The following is a 13216-nucleotide window of genomic DNA, read 5'->3' as shown; positions in this document are numbered from 1 at the left end:
AGTTATCATTATAGTTATTGTTATAGTCATCAATATAGTTATCGTTATAGTCATCAATATAGTTATCGTTATAGATATATTTATCGTTATAGTTATCATTATAGTTATCATTATAATCATCAATATAGTTATCGTTATAGATATATTATTGTTATAGTTATCATTATAGTTATCATTATAATCATCAATATAGTTATCGTTATAGATATATTTATCGTTATAGTTATTGTTATAGTCATCAATATAGTTATCATTATAATCATCAATATAGTTATCGTTATAGTCCTCGTTATAATTATTAAAGTCATCACAATAGTTATTGTTATAGTCATCAATATAGTTATGGTTATAGTTATCATTAAAATCATTGTTATAGTCATTGTTCTTGGTGTGAGATGAGCCTTTATACTTTAGATATGAACTTCTTGATTCTGTAATCCTATTTCACAAATAAAGATGAAATGAAGCACACGTGGTGAATCTGAGCAAGTTCATGTATTTATATCTGCATTAACTTTATTCTTTTAGTTTGAAAAGAAGGATTTAGAGTTAATGCAGATATAATGTTGTATACATCCACGGTTCTGATGAAGAGTGTGAAACAGACACAGTTTCCCAGAAAAACATGTTTTATTAGACGTCCAAACCCCGAACGCAGCGCCAGCACTGCACAATAAACACAATCTAAACCCCAACAACTCCACATTTACAGTGATCACACACTTCTTTAAATACAGTAAAAAAAATACGTTGTAGTAAAATCATACAATCGTACAGAGAACCATTTTTTCTTTTCAAATCCTTTCCCATGGATATTTAGTAGTCGGAAGCATTGGTCCTCTATTAAGTGCATTTTAAAGTAAAGACTCAGTAGTTCTCACGGGTTTCGTTTCAAAACTAGTGTTGCCTACATAGTCTGAAACATGTGCGCTTGAAGCTTTATATCTTGAGCAATGCAGTTCATGTACCGTCAGGTCTCTTCAGCCGTTACTGTTACGAGAAATGGGAACCGAAACCCCCCAAATCTGCCTCGACTCGTTTGCTTCACGTTTACATTGTTGTCGGTTGATTTAGCAGAAGCTTTTATCTACGATCGAGGAAGAAGTAATCAGGCCAGTTCCTCCGGTTTCATCAGTGGTTTGTCGAGATGAAACATCAGTGATAAGAGACTCAGACGAAGGTCCAGACCTCCAGATCCTGAATGGTGAAGTCGTGATGAAGACTGAGAGGCCGGTTGCAGAAGGTGTCGCAGGAATAGCTGGATCCTCGATACAGGTCAGCGTCCAACCACAGACCGAACGGACCCCTTCAGGACACAACAGCACACAGAGTTTGATTAGAGTCTGTCTTTCAAAACTCATATTTACATTCATGCGTTTGGCAGACGCTTTTATCTGTTTTAACTCGTATGTGACCCTGGACCACAAAAACCCTGGTCACGAGGGTCATTTTTTGAAATTGAGATTTATACATCTCATCATCTGAAAGCAGAATAAACAAGCTTTCCATTGATGTGTGGTTTGTTAGGATAGGACAATATTTGGCTGAAACACAACTATTGTAAATCTGGAATCTGAGGCAAAAAAATCGAAACATTGAGAAAATCTCCTTTAAAGTTGTGCATTTATGTTCACGATTGTGCTGCATTCACTCACACAAACACATGTTTTATATATTTACAGTAGGAAATTTGCTAAATATCTTCATGGAACATGATCTTTACTTAATATCCTCATGATTTTTGGCATAAAAGAAAAATCGATAATTTTGACCCATATAATGTATTGTTGGCTATTGCCACAATAGTAACAGCATTAGTGTATTTTATTATATATAAATTAACAACAATTTTCACAACAATAAAACAAATCATATGGGGCTATTATTATATTATATTAAATTAAATTATACAACAATAAAACTTAAATCATACTGGCCTATTATAATTCTTATTATTATATTATATATAAATTAATTACATAAATATGATTAATTTTCACAACACTAAAACATAAATCATATGGACCTATTTGACTATGTTTATTATCATATTAAATAAATATGATTCATTATAACAACATTAAAATGTAAATCGTTCAATCCAATTTTATTATTATATGTTATGATATTATACTATATTAAATGAATTAATTAAATATGATTAATTTTCACAACATAAAAACATAAATCATATAATCCTTTTTTATTATAATATTATATATAGATTAATTATATAAATGATTAATATTCACAGCATTAAAATGTAAATAATATGGGCCTGTTATTTAATCATTTATACTATATTATTTATGACAGAAAACAGAATTAAAAGAATTAAATCATTAATTATTTGTATGACAATGAATCTCGATGACGCCTGTACATTTAATCAGTTTATTCATCATTCATTCCCTGCATGGGAATCAAACCACATGAACTGTTTTAAAATTAATTTCCTCCATGAAATATAAGCCTGAATGTATAAATGATATAAATGCATTTTTGTTGTTTTGTCTGAAATTTTTTTAATTGAAAAGCATTTTTCATCATCACCATCTATTTTAGAAAGCAGAAGCTCAGACATGATGTAATGTTGTGTTGAACAGACGAGTAAACGAGAACAGAAGGATCATTTACACAACAGATCTTCATCTCACTTCCACATTCAGAAAGCAGAAGCTTCAAATACCGTAGTAGCGTAAAACAACTTCCCCTTTATTCCGCATCAATGGCAGTGATTACAGTACAGGACTGATGCATAATTCATCTCACACACCAATCAGCAGATGATGAGACCAAGTAGAATAATTATTCCAATGCAAAAGTTGCCAATGGTCAGACGTATATCCGACTTGATTTTGTTCATGGGATCATTGGATAATTTAACAAGAAAATACTATTTCAGTATTTCTACTTTGTTGAATGGAAGCTTGTTTCCGCCACAGAATAAAAAAAATAAAAAACGTAACTGCCACTTTTTATCTCAGAATTGCATGTTTATATCTCACAATTCTGACTTTAACTCGCAATTGCAACTTTTTATCTCACAATTCTGACTTTATAACTCGCATTTGCGACTTTAGATTACATTAATAAAAGCGTGATAATGCCTTACCCTCCTCCTCCCATCTGAAGCGAGTCCAGGAATCCTCTCACAAAGTAGGAGTTTTCTCCACTCCAGCGGAAAATCTGCACATGAACCAAACAACAGGTCAAACTACAGGTCAAACTACAGGTCAAACTAGAAGGTCAAACAAACTACAGGTCAAACTACAGGTCAAACAACAGGTCAAACTAGAGGTCAAACAAACTACAAGTCAAACAAACTACAGGTCAAACTAGAAGGTCAAACAAACTACAGGTCAAACTACATGTCAAACAACAGGTCAAACTAGAGGTCAAACAAACTACAAGTCAAACAAACTACAGGTCAAACTACATGTCAAACAACAGGTCAAACTAGAGGTCAAACAAACTACAGGTCAAACTACATGTCAAACTACAGGTCAAACAACAGGTCAAACTAGAGGTCAAACAAACTACAGGTCAAACTACAGGTCAAACTAGAAGGTCAAACAAACTACAGGTCAAACAACAGGTCAAACTAGAGGTCAAACAAACTACAGGTCAAACTACAGGTCAACAACAGTGCATGTGTTCAGGTGTGAGATATGAAGATCAGAGCGACCCGTACCTGAAACTCAGGACTGAAGCTGTAGAGGAACGTCTCTCCCGTCCCGTAGCAGAAGCTGCTCACTCGGAAAGGGTCTGAGGAAAACGCTCCGAACACCTGAGGATTGAAGCAAAACTGGTTGTTTTAGCGCAACTTTTCACCATTTTGATGCTACACATGCAAGTCAAGTCAGTATTATTCATTTCTACAGCGCTTTGTACAACACAGATGGATTCAAAGCTGCTGATAAACAGGAAAACAACAAGCAAACAGAATCCAATTCTGCTGTAAAGCTGATAATCAGATCAATTCAGTTCAGTTCGGTACAATGACTGAGTAAAGTTCATTCATTATGAAACAAGCTCAGTTTCATAATTCAAGGTCAAGGGTTCAATTCCTAGTGAATGCAAGAACTGATCCATTTTATACTTTAAATTCAATGCAAGTCACTTTAGATAACAGCGTCTGCCAAATGTATCAATGCAAGGATGAAATTTCAGATACATTTTATGCAAATGCACTTGGAGGTCATGCTGTATAGCTGTTTTGAACTATGCTGTATAGCTGTTTTGCGGTGTGTTTGTTTTCAAACTCAAATTTGTTTTTTGTTTTTATTATTAAAAAATGTAATTATTTTAAATGAAAAAGTTAATAATGGTATTTTACTGACAAAATATTTTAGTTTGTATATATATGTTTGATTAGATCTGATAACATTTTAATCTCTCATATGTCATGTTATTATGAACCCCAGCTATGGGGCATGTTGTCACATTTCACTTCCATTCTTTCGGGGTAAATCAAGAATAAAGTGTACACTGTATTAATGAAACAAAACCACATAACTGTACTAGACGTGTAAAATTAATGTGAGAATAAATAAATACTCTGAACCCGAAGTAGATTTACACAAACTGAGAAAGTCAAAAAGTGTTATTTTGTGCTCCGCTCTTTAAAGTGTAATAGGTTTAGTGATATAGTAACACACTGAGGGTTTGACTGAACGACACACACGTGCACCTGTAAACACACCTGTTTCTCTGAATCCTTGATGACCATCAGAACAGGTCTGTCTATGTCTCCCATCTGCCGGTACAGTGTTCTCAGACTGGTGCCGTGCTCCGCCGTACTGTACACCAGCTTCCACTGGTAACCTTGAGTCCGCGCGGGAATCTCGTTCATCAGCTGTGGAGACACACATTCACATCAGTGCATGCATCATCTAAAGCATTTCATCAACGCGTGCATATCTTGATCAGAAACATGCATGAACTATAAATCCATTAACATATTTACTGACAGAATGTTTGATATAAATATGTGACCCTGGATCACGTCACCAGTCTCGAGTCGCACGGGTATATCTGTGGCAATAGCCAACAATACATTGTATGGGTCAAAACATTTATATTTGTGAGTGAATGCAGCACAATCGTGAACATAAATGAACAAATTTAAAGGAGATTTTCTCAATGTTTCGATTTTTTTGCATCTTCAGATTCCAGATTTACAATACTTGTCCTATCCTAACAATCCATACATCAATGGAAATCTTATTCATTCAGCTTTCAGATGATGTCTACATCTCATTTTAAATCTCTATTTAAAGTGTACCTAAAGTATTCTTGCAATAGTTCCACTTTAGCACTGCACAATCAGTATATATTTCATTGGACCTCAGCACTATTTATGGATAACTAAAGTGCAAAATTAGTTGCTCCAATTTAGCAGACTTTAAGTATATCAATGTAGTATACCAAAAGTGCAATTGCAGGGCATTTATATTAAGTACATAATATGTAAAAAGCAATATACTTAGCATAAAATAAATGCATTTCAAATACATTTTGGTACTTTGATCAGAAAAGTGCATCACTCACTTGTTCGAGATGGTGTTGGTTCAGGATCTGACTGTGGTTTATTAAAACTGGCAGAAGATCTTCAGATTCAGAGTCTGCAGAACTGCACACACTCGGACAACGCTTATTCTGCGGTTTTACAGTGACAATCTGGAGGAAGACAGATGAGAGAAGCATCACTGACTGAAACACACACACACACACACACACACACCTGTGCGAGAGGAGTTTCACTAACACTCATTCTTCAACCCTTACAGAAATTAACCATGCTTTCATTACGGTAAAAGTGTAGTAACCATCATTTTTGGTGGATTGAATACCATTTGTATAACCGGTTTTACTAAAAAACGATGGTTAGTGTAGCAAAACCACGGCTAATTTGTGGTTACCATAGTTTAACTATAGTAATGTTTTACTTGCAGTAAAACCATGTTTAAAGCTCACCTCTACAAACGGCTCCTCAGATCCATTGGCAAAGTACAAGATCTTAATGCTCTTTTGCATCGGCCTCATGTTTAGATCGTGTTTCTTCCGTGTCTTGAAATGAATCTGTTCACTCTAGTAGTGAAAAGCCCGTTTATATCGTGCTTCTCCTGTGTCTTGAAATGACTCTGTTCACTCTAGTAGTGCTCTCACCCGTTTATACCGTGTTTCTCCTCCCGCCCATCTCACATTTCAAGCGTGGTTTCATTTTAGAGGAAAGAGGAAGCGTCGCCAAATATGGGCGCAGAATTATGAAAAAAAGAAGCATGTTTCTGCTCGTATGCGAAATTACAACTGGTTTTCTTTTCTATCTCCACTCCACCCACAGGAAAACAAAACGAGATCTTGAAGAACTGCCGCTCGAAAGTTTGGGATCAGTAAGATTTTTAATCTAAATAGCTGTGATTTAATAATATAAATAGTCAAAGAAATAATAATCATAAATGTTTCTTGAGCATCAGATCATCATATTAGAGTGATTTGTGAAGGATCATGTGACACTGAAGACTGGAGTAATGATGCTGAACATTCAGCTTTGATCACAGTAATAAATGACACTTTACTGTATATTCACATAGAGAACTGTTCTTTTAAATTGTCATAATATTTAACAATATTATTGTTTTTTCCCCCCGTATTTTTAATCACATAAATGCAGCCTTGGTGAGAATAAGAGTCTTCTTTTAAAAACATTTAAAAATCGTACTGATCTCAAACTTCTGAACGGCAGTGTATGTATAGATTATTGTTATTATACATGATCCTGCTTGATTTAGAGTCACGGTCTCTCTGTTCTCGGGAAAGTGCATGTACTTTGATCATATTAATGCTGAATAAACGTGAATTGTGTGCAACATACCTTCCAGTTTTTGGGGTCAGAATTATTGAGTAAAGTGTCGATCACACTGAGGGTTTCTGGATGGACCTTTAGGAAATCCTGCTTGCTGGTGTGTTTACTGTAAATGATCTCAGGAGACCACTGGACAAAGAACGTGTAGAGATGATCCACCCTGAAGGAAAAACACACGCTTGAGTCGTCGAGCTCAAATAAGATGCATGTTATAAAAGCATTCACATGAACTGTAACTCAGAGCATTTGCATGTAAAAGTGTGTGTTTCACTGATGCACATTGACCGAATGCACTGGATTTAACCGCAGAAGCTCCACTGGTCCATCAGACTCTAATGCACGACTCTATAAATAGACTCTATTCCTGCAAGTTACAGCCATTGCTCGTAATGTCGACGTCAGACTCCAGTTATGCAACGGGAATTCCTTGAGTCCCGCTGCCATTGGAGAACAGGCACATCTGGAAGTCATTAAGACCTTTTCCAGAAACACACCAGGCATTGTCCCAGATTCAGTAACTCAAGACTTCACTGGAAAACAGCTTGAGACAAAAAAAGAATATAATAGCTGCAAATTACGCTAACCTACGCAATGCATCCTGATAAGGAGTGAACAGGAGTGATAAAAGCTATGCTTCTTTCATGCATTCATTCATTCATTCATTCACTCTCTCACTCACTCACTCATTCATTCATCCAAGCCTTTTATTAGTGCAAATGGAAAGATTTCAAAATAAGAAAAGATTGAAAGAGTGAGTGTTGCAACATTCAGAATTTAAGAACGGGTTTCCTTTGAGTTTGAAGTGAAGTGCAGTTTTCTCGTTCATTTATGCATTATAGATACAAATTTCAATTAGATGTTATTTATGGAACTGGTTCATATTTAAGTTTTTTTATGGGTTAATCATACAAAACGCAAAAAATGCACTGACAGCAGTTTCATGCATTTAATTCCACTTCCTTAAATCCCTCAAATTACACTTTTAATAGTAAAGATTTCACGAAGCGGGTTTGAGACGCCACAGAAGAACCATTTCTGGTTCCCCAAAGATCTGTTCAGTGATCAGTTCTGAAAAGAACCATTTTTAAATAACATTTTAATAATCCAAAGAACCCTTTTTCACATTAAAGAACCTTTTGTGCAATAGAAAGATTCCACACTCTTGAAAATAGAGGTTCTTTATTGAGAATAATCCCTTACACTTCCATCCCGATCATCTACTAACTGTAAGTAAGTGTGAAACTGCATTGACTGTTAGGTTCAGGTTCGGGTTAGTAGAATAAGTTGACTTACAGACTTGTAAAGTTACTTAAAGTCAGTAGAATATCTAAAGTGGAGCATCAAATAGAGAGTTAGCAGAGATTAAGCAGACAGTCTACTAATACTCTGTGGTTGCCAGAAATTTACATTAAAAAATACGGTACCAACATTTCAGGTAATAATACAGTAATACTGTAATACTGTTAGTTGCAGAGTTACTCTTTGGCCGTTTACACATGATGTGATTTAGTCGATCACAAGTGGACGACTCTAAATACAGATGCTTGTCCACTTTTGTCCACTTCCACATTGTAAAAAAATTGCTGTCAAATTTACGGTAAAAAACGGCTTTACAGTTAAAAAACTTATTTTATTATGATATAATGTTAATTTACCGATCTATTGAAGTACTAATATCTATTTTGTACCATTGTAATACAATGATAACCACCAATCACAGCGGTGATGAGAGTCACATGATCAATCAAAGCTCATCACAAGCAGTTTTATCACATTAAAGTTAATATTAATATATAGAAACTGCACAGTGTCATTCACACACACACACACACACACACACACACACACACACACACACACACACACACACACACACACACACACACACAGAGAACATGGTAACACACATGAAATTTAAAACATGCAATACACATTAATTTAACAACATTAAATGTAACATAAAACCGTAATGTACATAACGGATTAGAAAAATTGTGGGAATGTCAATTTACGTTTTTTCACTGTAAATGATACAATGACTTTCTCTTCCAAAAACTGTAAATTTAAGGGTATTTTACTGTAAAATTAAATTAAAACTAAATGTACGGTTAGATCTATCACAGTTATTCACCGATAGTGTTAACCAATAATTCTTTATATTTGAAATCCGATAACCAATATATTGGCTAATAAATCTGAATCCAAATTTTGATATCTATTTTTTTGAGAGCCTGATTACAAAAGCAAAAGTCTCATCATTGAAAAGCAGCATTAATGAACTTAACCAAACGCATCCTATGTAAGATTAATCAGATATTTATACAACATAAACATAATATTACAACTTATATCTGCACAAAAGTTGCGCATGCACACGTGAACTTGACTGTGCTCGTCACGAAGGTGCTCAGAATTACAGCAGTATTTTGCACTCGTGATTTCAAGATACAAGACAAACATTTTTCATGGTTTTTTTATTTTTTTTATTTTTTACTTCTAACAAAAGTTGTGATTAAAAAACTCTTAAATAGAAGCTGTCAGTCTCAGATGTTTGGAAGTAAAGAAACGAAATGAACACAGACCTTCAGTGACTCTGATAGCCACTGTTTCATCAGGCCGCGGGCATTTACAAGAAAAAGAAAGTTTAAAGAATGACGTCAGAAAGAGTTTCCAGCATTTGGCAAACCCTGCATAGCCAGAAGCCAAAGCACCCCCCCCCCCCCCCACACACACACCCCCCCATGCGTTCATCTGCTTTTCTGTAGGGTTACGGTGCCACATACATATTATTTTTTCCACTCAATTATGTCGTAAAAACGACATATTTTCTTGGCCTTATAAGGACATGTGTAGTCATGTACAAAATATGCCTTTATCCACATAAAATTGACAGGCAATCATGTCTTTATCATACATCTACGTTCGAAAAGCTGAAGAAATAGCAGCCCCCTTCATGTTAAAAGATCAAATTCTGTACACCTTATTAATAGCAGATGAGCCCAGAATACGAACATTGTGTTTAATTGCACATTAGGCTAAGCGTTTTCCTCCCATAGAAAACCCTTATAATAAAGACAAAGCTTAATGTGGCTTAATAGGCTACTTCAGTGATAAAGATCAAATGCTGTACACACCTTATTAATAAACCATACTATCCTACAGAAAAGCAGATGAGCCCAGAATATGAACGCAATGCATTTAATTACACGTTAAGCGTTTCCCTCCCATAGAAACCCTTTATTATAAAGAAGATAAAGGTGGCTCTTAACGTGTCTTTCTATTGGAGCATTGCGGTGAACAGCAAATCCTTTAAATGGTACTCAATGGAAAACAAAAATGAAAAATACAAGTAGCCAATAAAATAAACAAATTATTGTGGCATTAATTAGCCCACAAACAATATTCATTTTAAAGCCTTAACGAATTTGTTTAAAGAAAACCACCAGCGTTGGGCGTTTATCTGTATAGGTGTTTCAGCCGTCCTTTTCAAACTGGCGCAAGAAAATGCAACAGAATTTGATTTGTTAAACATGAAGAGGACTCAGTCTGGCATGGCCGCTCGCTCTAACGTTAACCTGGATAAATGCTCGCTATTATGAAGCGCATATCCGAGTATTTGTGCGGAGTGTGGAGCGCGCACTGCATGACATGGAGGCGCCGGTGCCATCACTCGCTTCAACAGTGGAAACAACTTAAAATACTCCATCATTTCTGGTCATACAGAAAAGAATAATACATCAGTCGCAACTACTTTTATTTGTGTAAACTCTCAACAACAAGAAAACGTTGTGCTTTTGTAAAATAAAAGAAAACGAACAGGGCGCGCTTTCATGATCTCCGTGAATTGGAGCGCGCCTCAAAAATGAACTGAAAAACAGTGTATAGACAAGCCTCACAGACATGAGAAATATAACTATCTATATAAAATGTATAAAAAAATATCCACCAACGAAAAAAATCCAATCGAGAGCAAATACGTACGGTACCATCTGATTATGTGATCCTGTCCGTATGAAAGGCGCATCTACATTACAGCGGAGATGTGGAGATATGTTTGCAGGCAGCCTACACTGATTTAGAAAACACTAGTTCATTAATAAACAATTAAATGCTTCGTTATTTTTTTTCAGACACATTTATTAGGCTATATCATTAGCCTACTTTTGCCGGTGCTTTGCGGCAGGTTTGCGCTTGAGCGCGGGATACAGGCTATAGCCATATATACACCCAGGACTGAATATAAACGTGCGATTAGTCCTAATTGCGTAAATGAATGACTAGTCTAGAAAAATCCTTTAGTCTATGGCAACTCTAATCAATAGCCGACATTTAATATTTGACATTATTTAATTAGTAATTAGTATCCAGCTCTTTACATTAAATTAGTTGAGTTAGCATAATTAGTTAATGAACTAATAAAATAATAAAATAAAGTTTAAATTAAGATACTACCGGTAACCATATATTTCTATATAGCATTGCTTATTCCACCACACAAAGGACTGTTTATAAGGTGACAATCCGTTATACATGTGAAGATATGGCTGTATCTTGAAGATTTTTGTATTGTATCTTCTGTTATAAAGACGAAGATTGACATTTCGTTAATTAAACAAAATAAGAACACAATGTAAAAAGAATAAACAACTTAGGTTATGTTCTGTTAGATGTGTTTTGACTACTTTTTGTTTAATTATATCTCTAGGTAATGAAGATATAGCCTATTAACAAAAATAAATCTTATAGCCTATATAATTATAGGCCTATATATATAAAAAAACGTATAGGCCTATATAAAATATATTTTAAAAAAAGAGCCTCATTGATTAATTTAGCCTGATTGGGGGCTGACATATGCTAAAGCTTTTTGAACGTAGAAGTATGATAAAGACGCGATAGGCTGTCAATTTTATGTGGATAATAAAGGCATATTTTGTACATGACTACACATGTCCTTATAAGGGCAAAAAAATATGTCGTTTAACGACATAGCATCTCGTTATTACAAGAAAAATATGTCGTTTTAACGACATAAGATCTCGTTATTACAACATAATTAAGTGGAAAAAATAATATGAATTTGGCAGCAATGCGTCACCGTAGGTTTCAGTGCACGCGGGTAAAAGTCCTATTTCATTGGCTAGGCGCCAACCAATAAAACGGCTCCTTTGAACCCATTTTACACATTTGTGACTACTTGTCTGCAGCTTCATATTCAGAATACAGGTTTGACTATTGTCTGCGAGTGCAAATTTCAATATTCAACTTCAGATTTTAATTTTACAGGTTTTCACAGTGAGTGTAAATGCTCACGTACAAGTACGAATATTTATTTTTACAAGTTCTCAAATTCACATCTACGTGAACTACACTCTACGAGTTTTCCTACTCTTTTACCTTCATACACTCACGCAGGCACTCACACACACACACACACACACACACACACACACACACACACACACACACACACACACACGGAATGACAGATCTCAGTCTCTGATCATCACAGGTTCACACTCCTGTTTGCTCTAGTGGAAGCGTTTGGTACTGCGGACAAACACAATCTCACTGAAAGCTTTTTGAGAAATCAACCATCAACCTCGGTTGGAACACAACTTGTTTAGATTCATGGCTTTGATTTTCTTTCAGTGTCAGAATAAAACACGTTTTTGAAAATATATATTTCATATACAAATTTAAAATAGTATTTTTGCACATTTTTTCATAACAATAAACATAAAATTCTGTAACTTTTTTTTAAGTTCACTTTTTAAAACTTTTTTCACTTCAGCAATAATCTGCCAAGAAAAGAGATCAAATTTAAATCTGTGGCTCTAAAGCATTGCAGATTTACCACAGTTTAAGTTTTCAGGTCTACGTTCAAAAAGTGAATAAATGGATTTTAAATACAGCGTAATATAATTTAATACCATAAAATCCCCTAAAAAGACAAAATATTAAATAAAAAAAAAACATTATCGAACTAAAATATAGTACATTCATTTAATTGAAATAAAAAAAATACATTTCGGTCATTTTTGCCCAACATGCGAAGAGCTCCAGATTAGGAAGGCTAATTAAGAGCGCATGGATGTTAAAGGTTCTACATGGAACCTTCGATGCCAGTAAAGAACATGTTTCTGCAATGCATGGCTATTAAAGATTTAAATTCAGCAATGAAAGGGGAATTTAAAAGGCTGTGAGTCACTTACTCTCCCACGCTGTACGCCACACCCATGTCGATCAGAAGAGCGCAGACGGAGGATGATGATGATGATGATGATGATGATGAAGATGATGATGTTCTGAAGGCTCATAGCCACACAGGAGCTGAACGCTGCATTT

The 13216-nt window shown here is 35.0% G+C and overlaps 1 protein-coding gene across 2 annotated transcripts; it reads right to left on the bottom strand.

Moving 5' to 3' along the window:
• Window positions 1-611: 611 nt before the first annotated feature.
• ncoa7a (nuclear receptor coactivator 7a) lies at window positions 612-13182 on the bottom strand. 2 transcript variants are annotated; one of them, XM_084385071.1, is made up of 7 exons: window positions 13084-13182; window positions 6878-7028; window positions 5554-5682; window positions 4706-4858; window positions 3695-3790; window positions 3116-3189; window positions 612-1306 (listed from the first exon to the last, which is right to left on the bottom strand). In XM_084385071.1, the coding sequence occupies exons 1-7, from the start codon at window positions 13107-13109 to the stop codon at window positions 1171-1173; spliced, it is 765 nt and encodes a 254-aa protein (XP_084241197.1). In that variant the 5' UTR covers window positions 13110-13182; the 3' UTR covers window positions 612-1170. The 2 variants fall into 2 exon arrangements, with proteins under 2 accessions (XP_084241197.1, XP_084241198.1); XM_084385072.1 differs by lacking the exons at window positions 6878-7028; window positions 13084-13182 and adding an exon at window positions 5980-6186.
• Window positions 13183-13216: the final 34 nt, after the last annotated feature.

Source organism: Rutilus rutilus (assembly GCF_951802725.1).
Source record: "Rutilus rutilus genome assembly, chromosome: 17".
In the NCBI taxonomy this organism is placed as follows: domain Eukaryota; kingdom Metazoa; phylum Chordata; class Actinopteri; order Cypriniformes; family Leuciscidae; genus Rutilus; species Rutilus rutilus.
The sequence above is the reverse complement of the archived record's forward strand: the minus strand, read 5'-3'. Positions and strand labels throughout refer to the sequence as shown.

Excerpts from the sequence above, each read along its gene's own strand:
- ncoa7a (XM_084385071.1), bottom strand. The coding sequence starts at position 13,109 with ATGGGTGTGGCGTACAGCGTGGGAGA. Across the intron at positions 3,791-4,705 it reads TCAAGGATTCAGAGAAACAG|GTGTTCGGAGCGTTTTCCTC; the intron begins GTGTGTTTACAG and ends TTCAATCCTCAG. Across the intron at positions 3,190-3,694 it reads GCTTCAGTCCTGAGTTTCAG|ATTTTCCGCTGGAGTGGAGA; the intron begins GTACGGGTCGCT and ends GTTCATGTGCAG.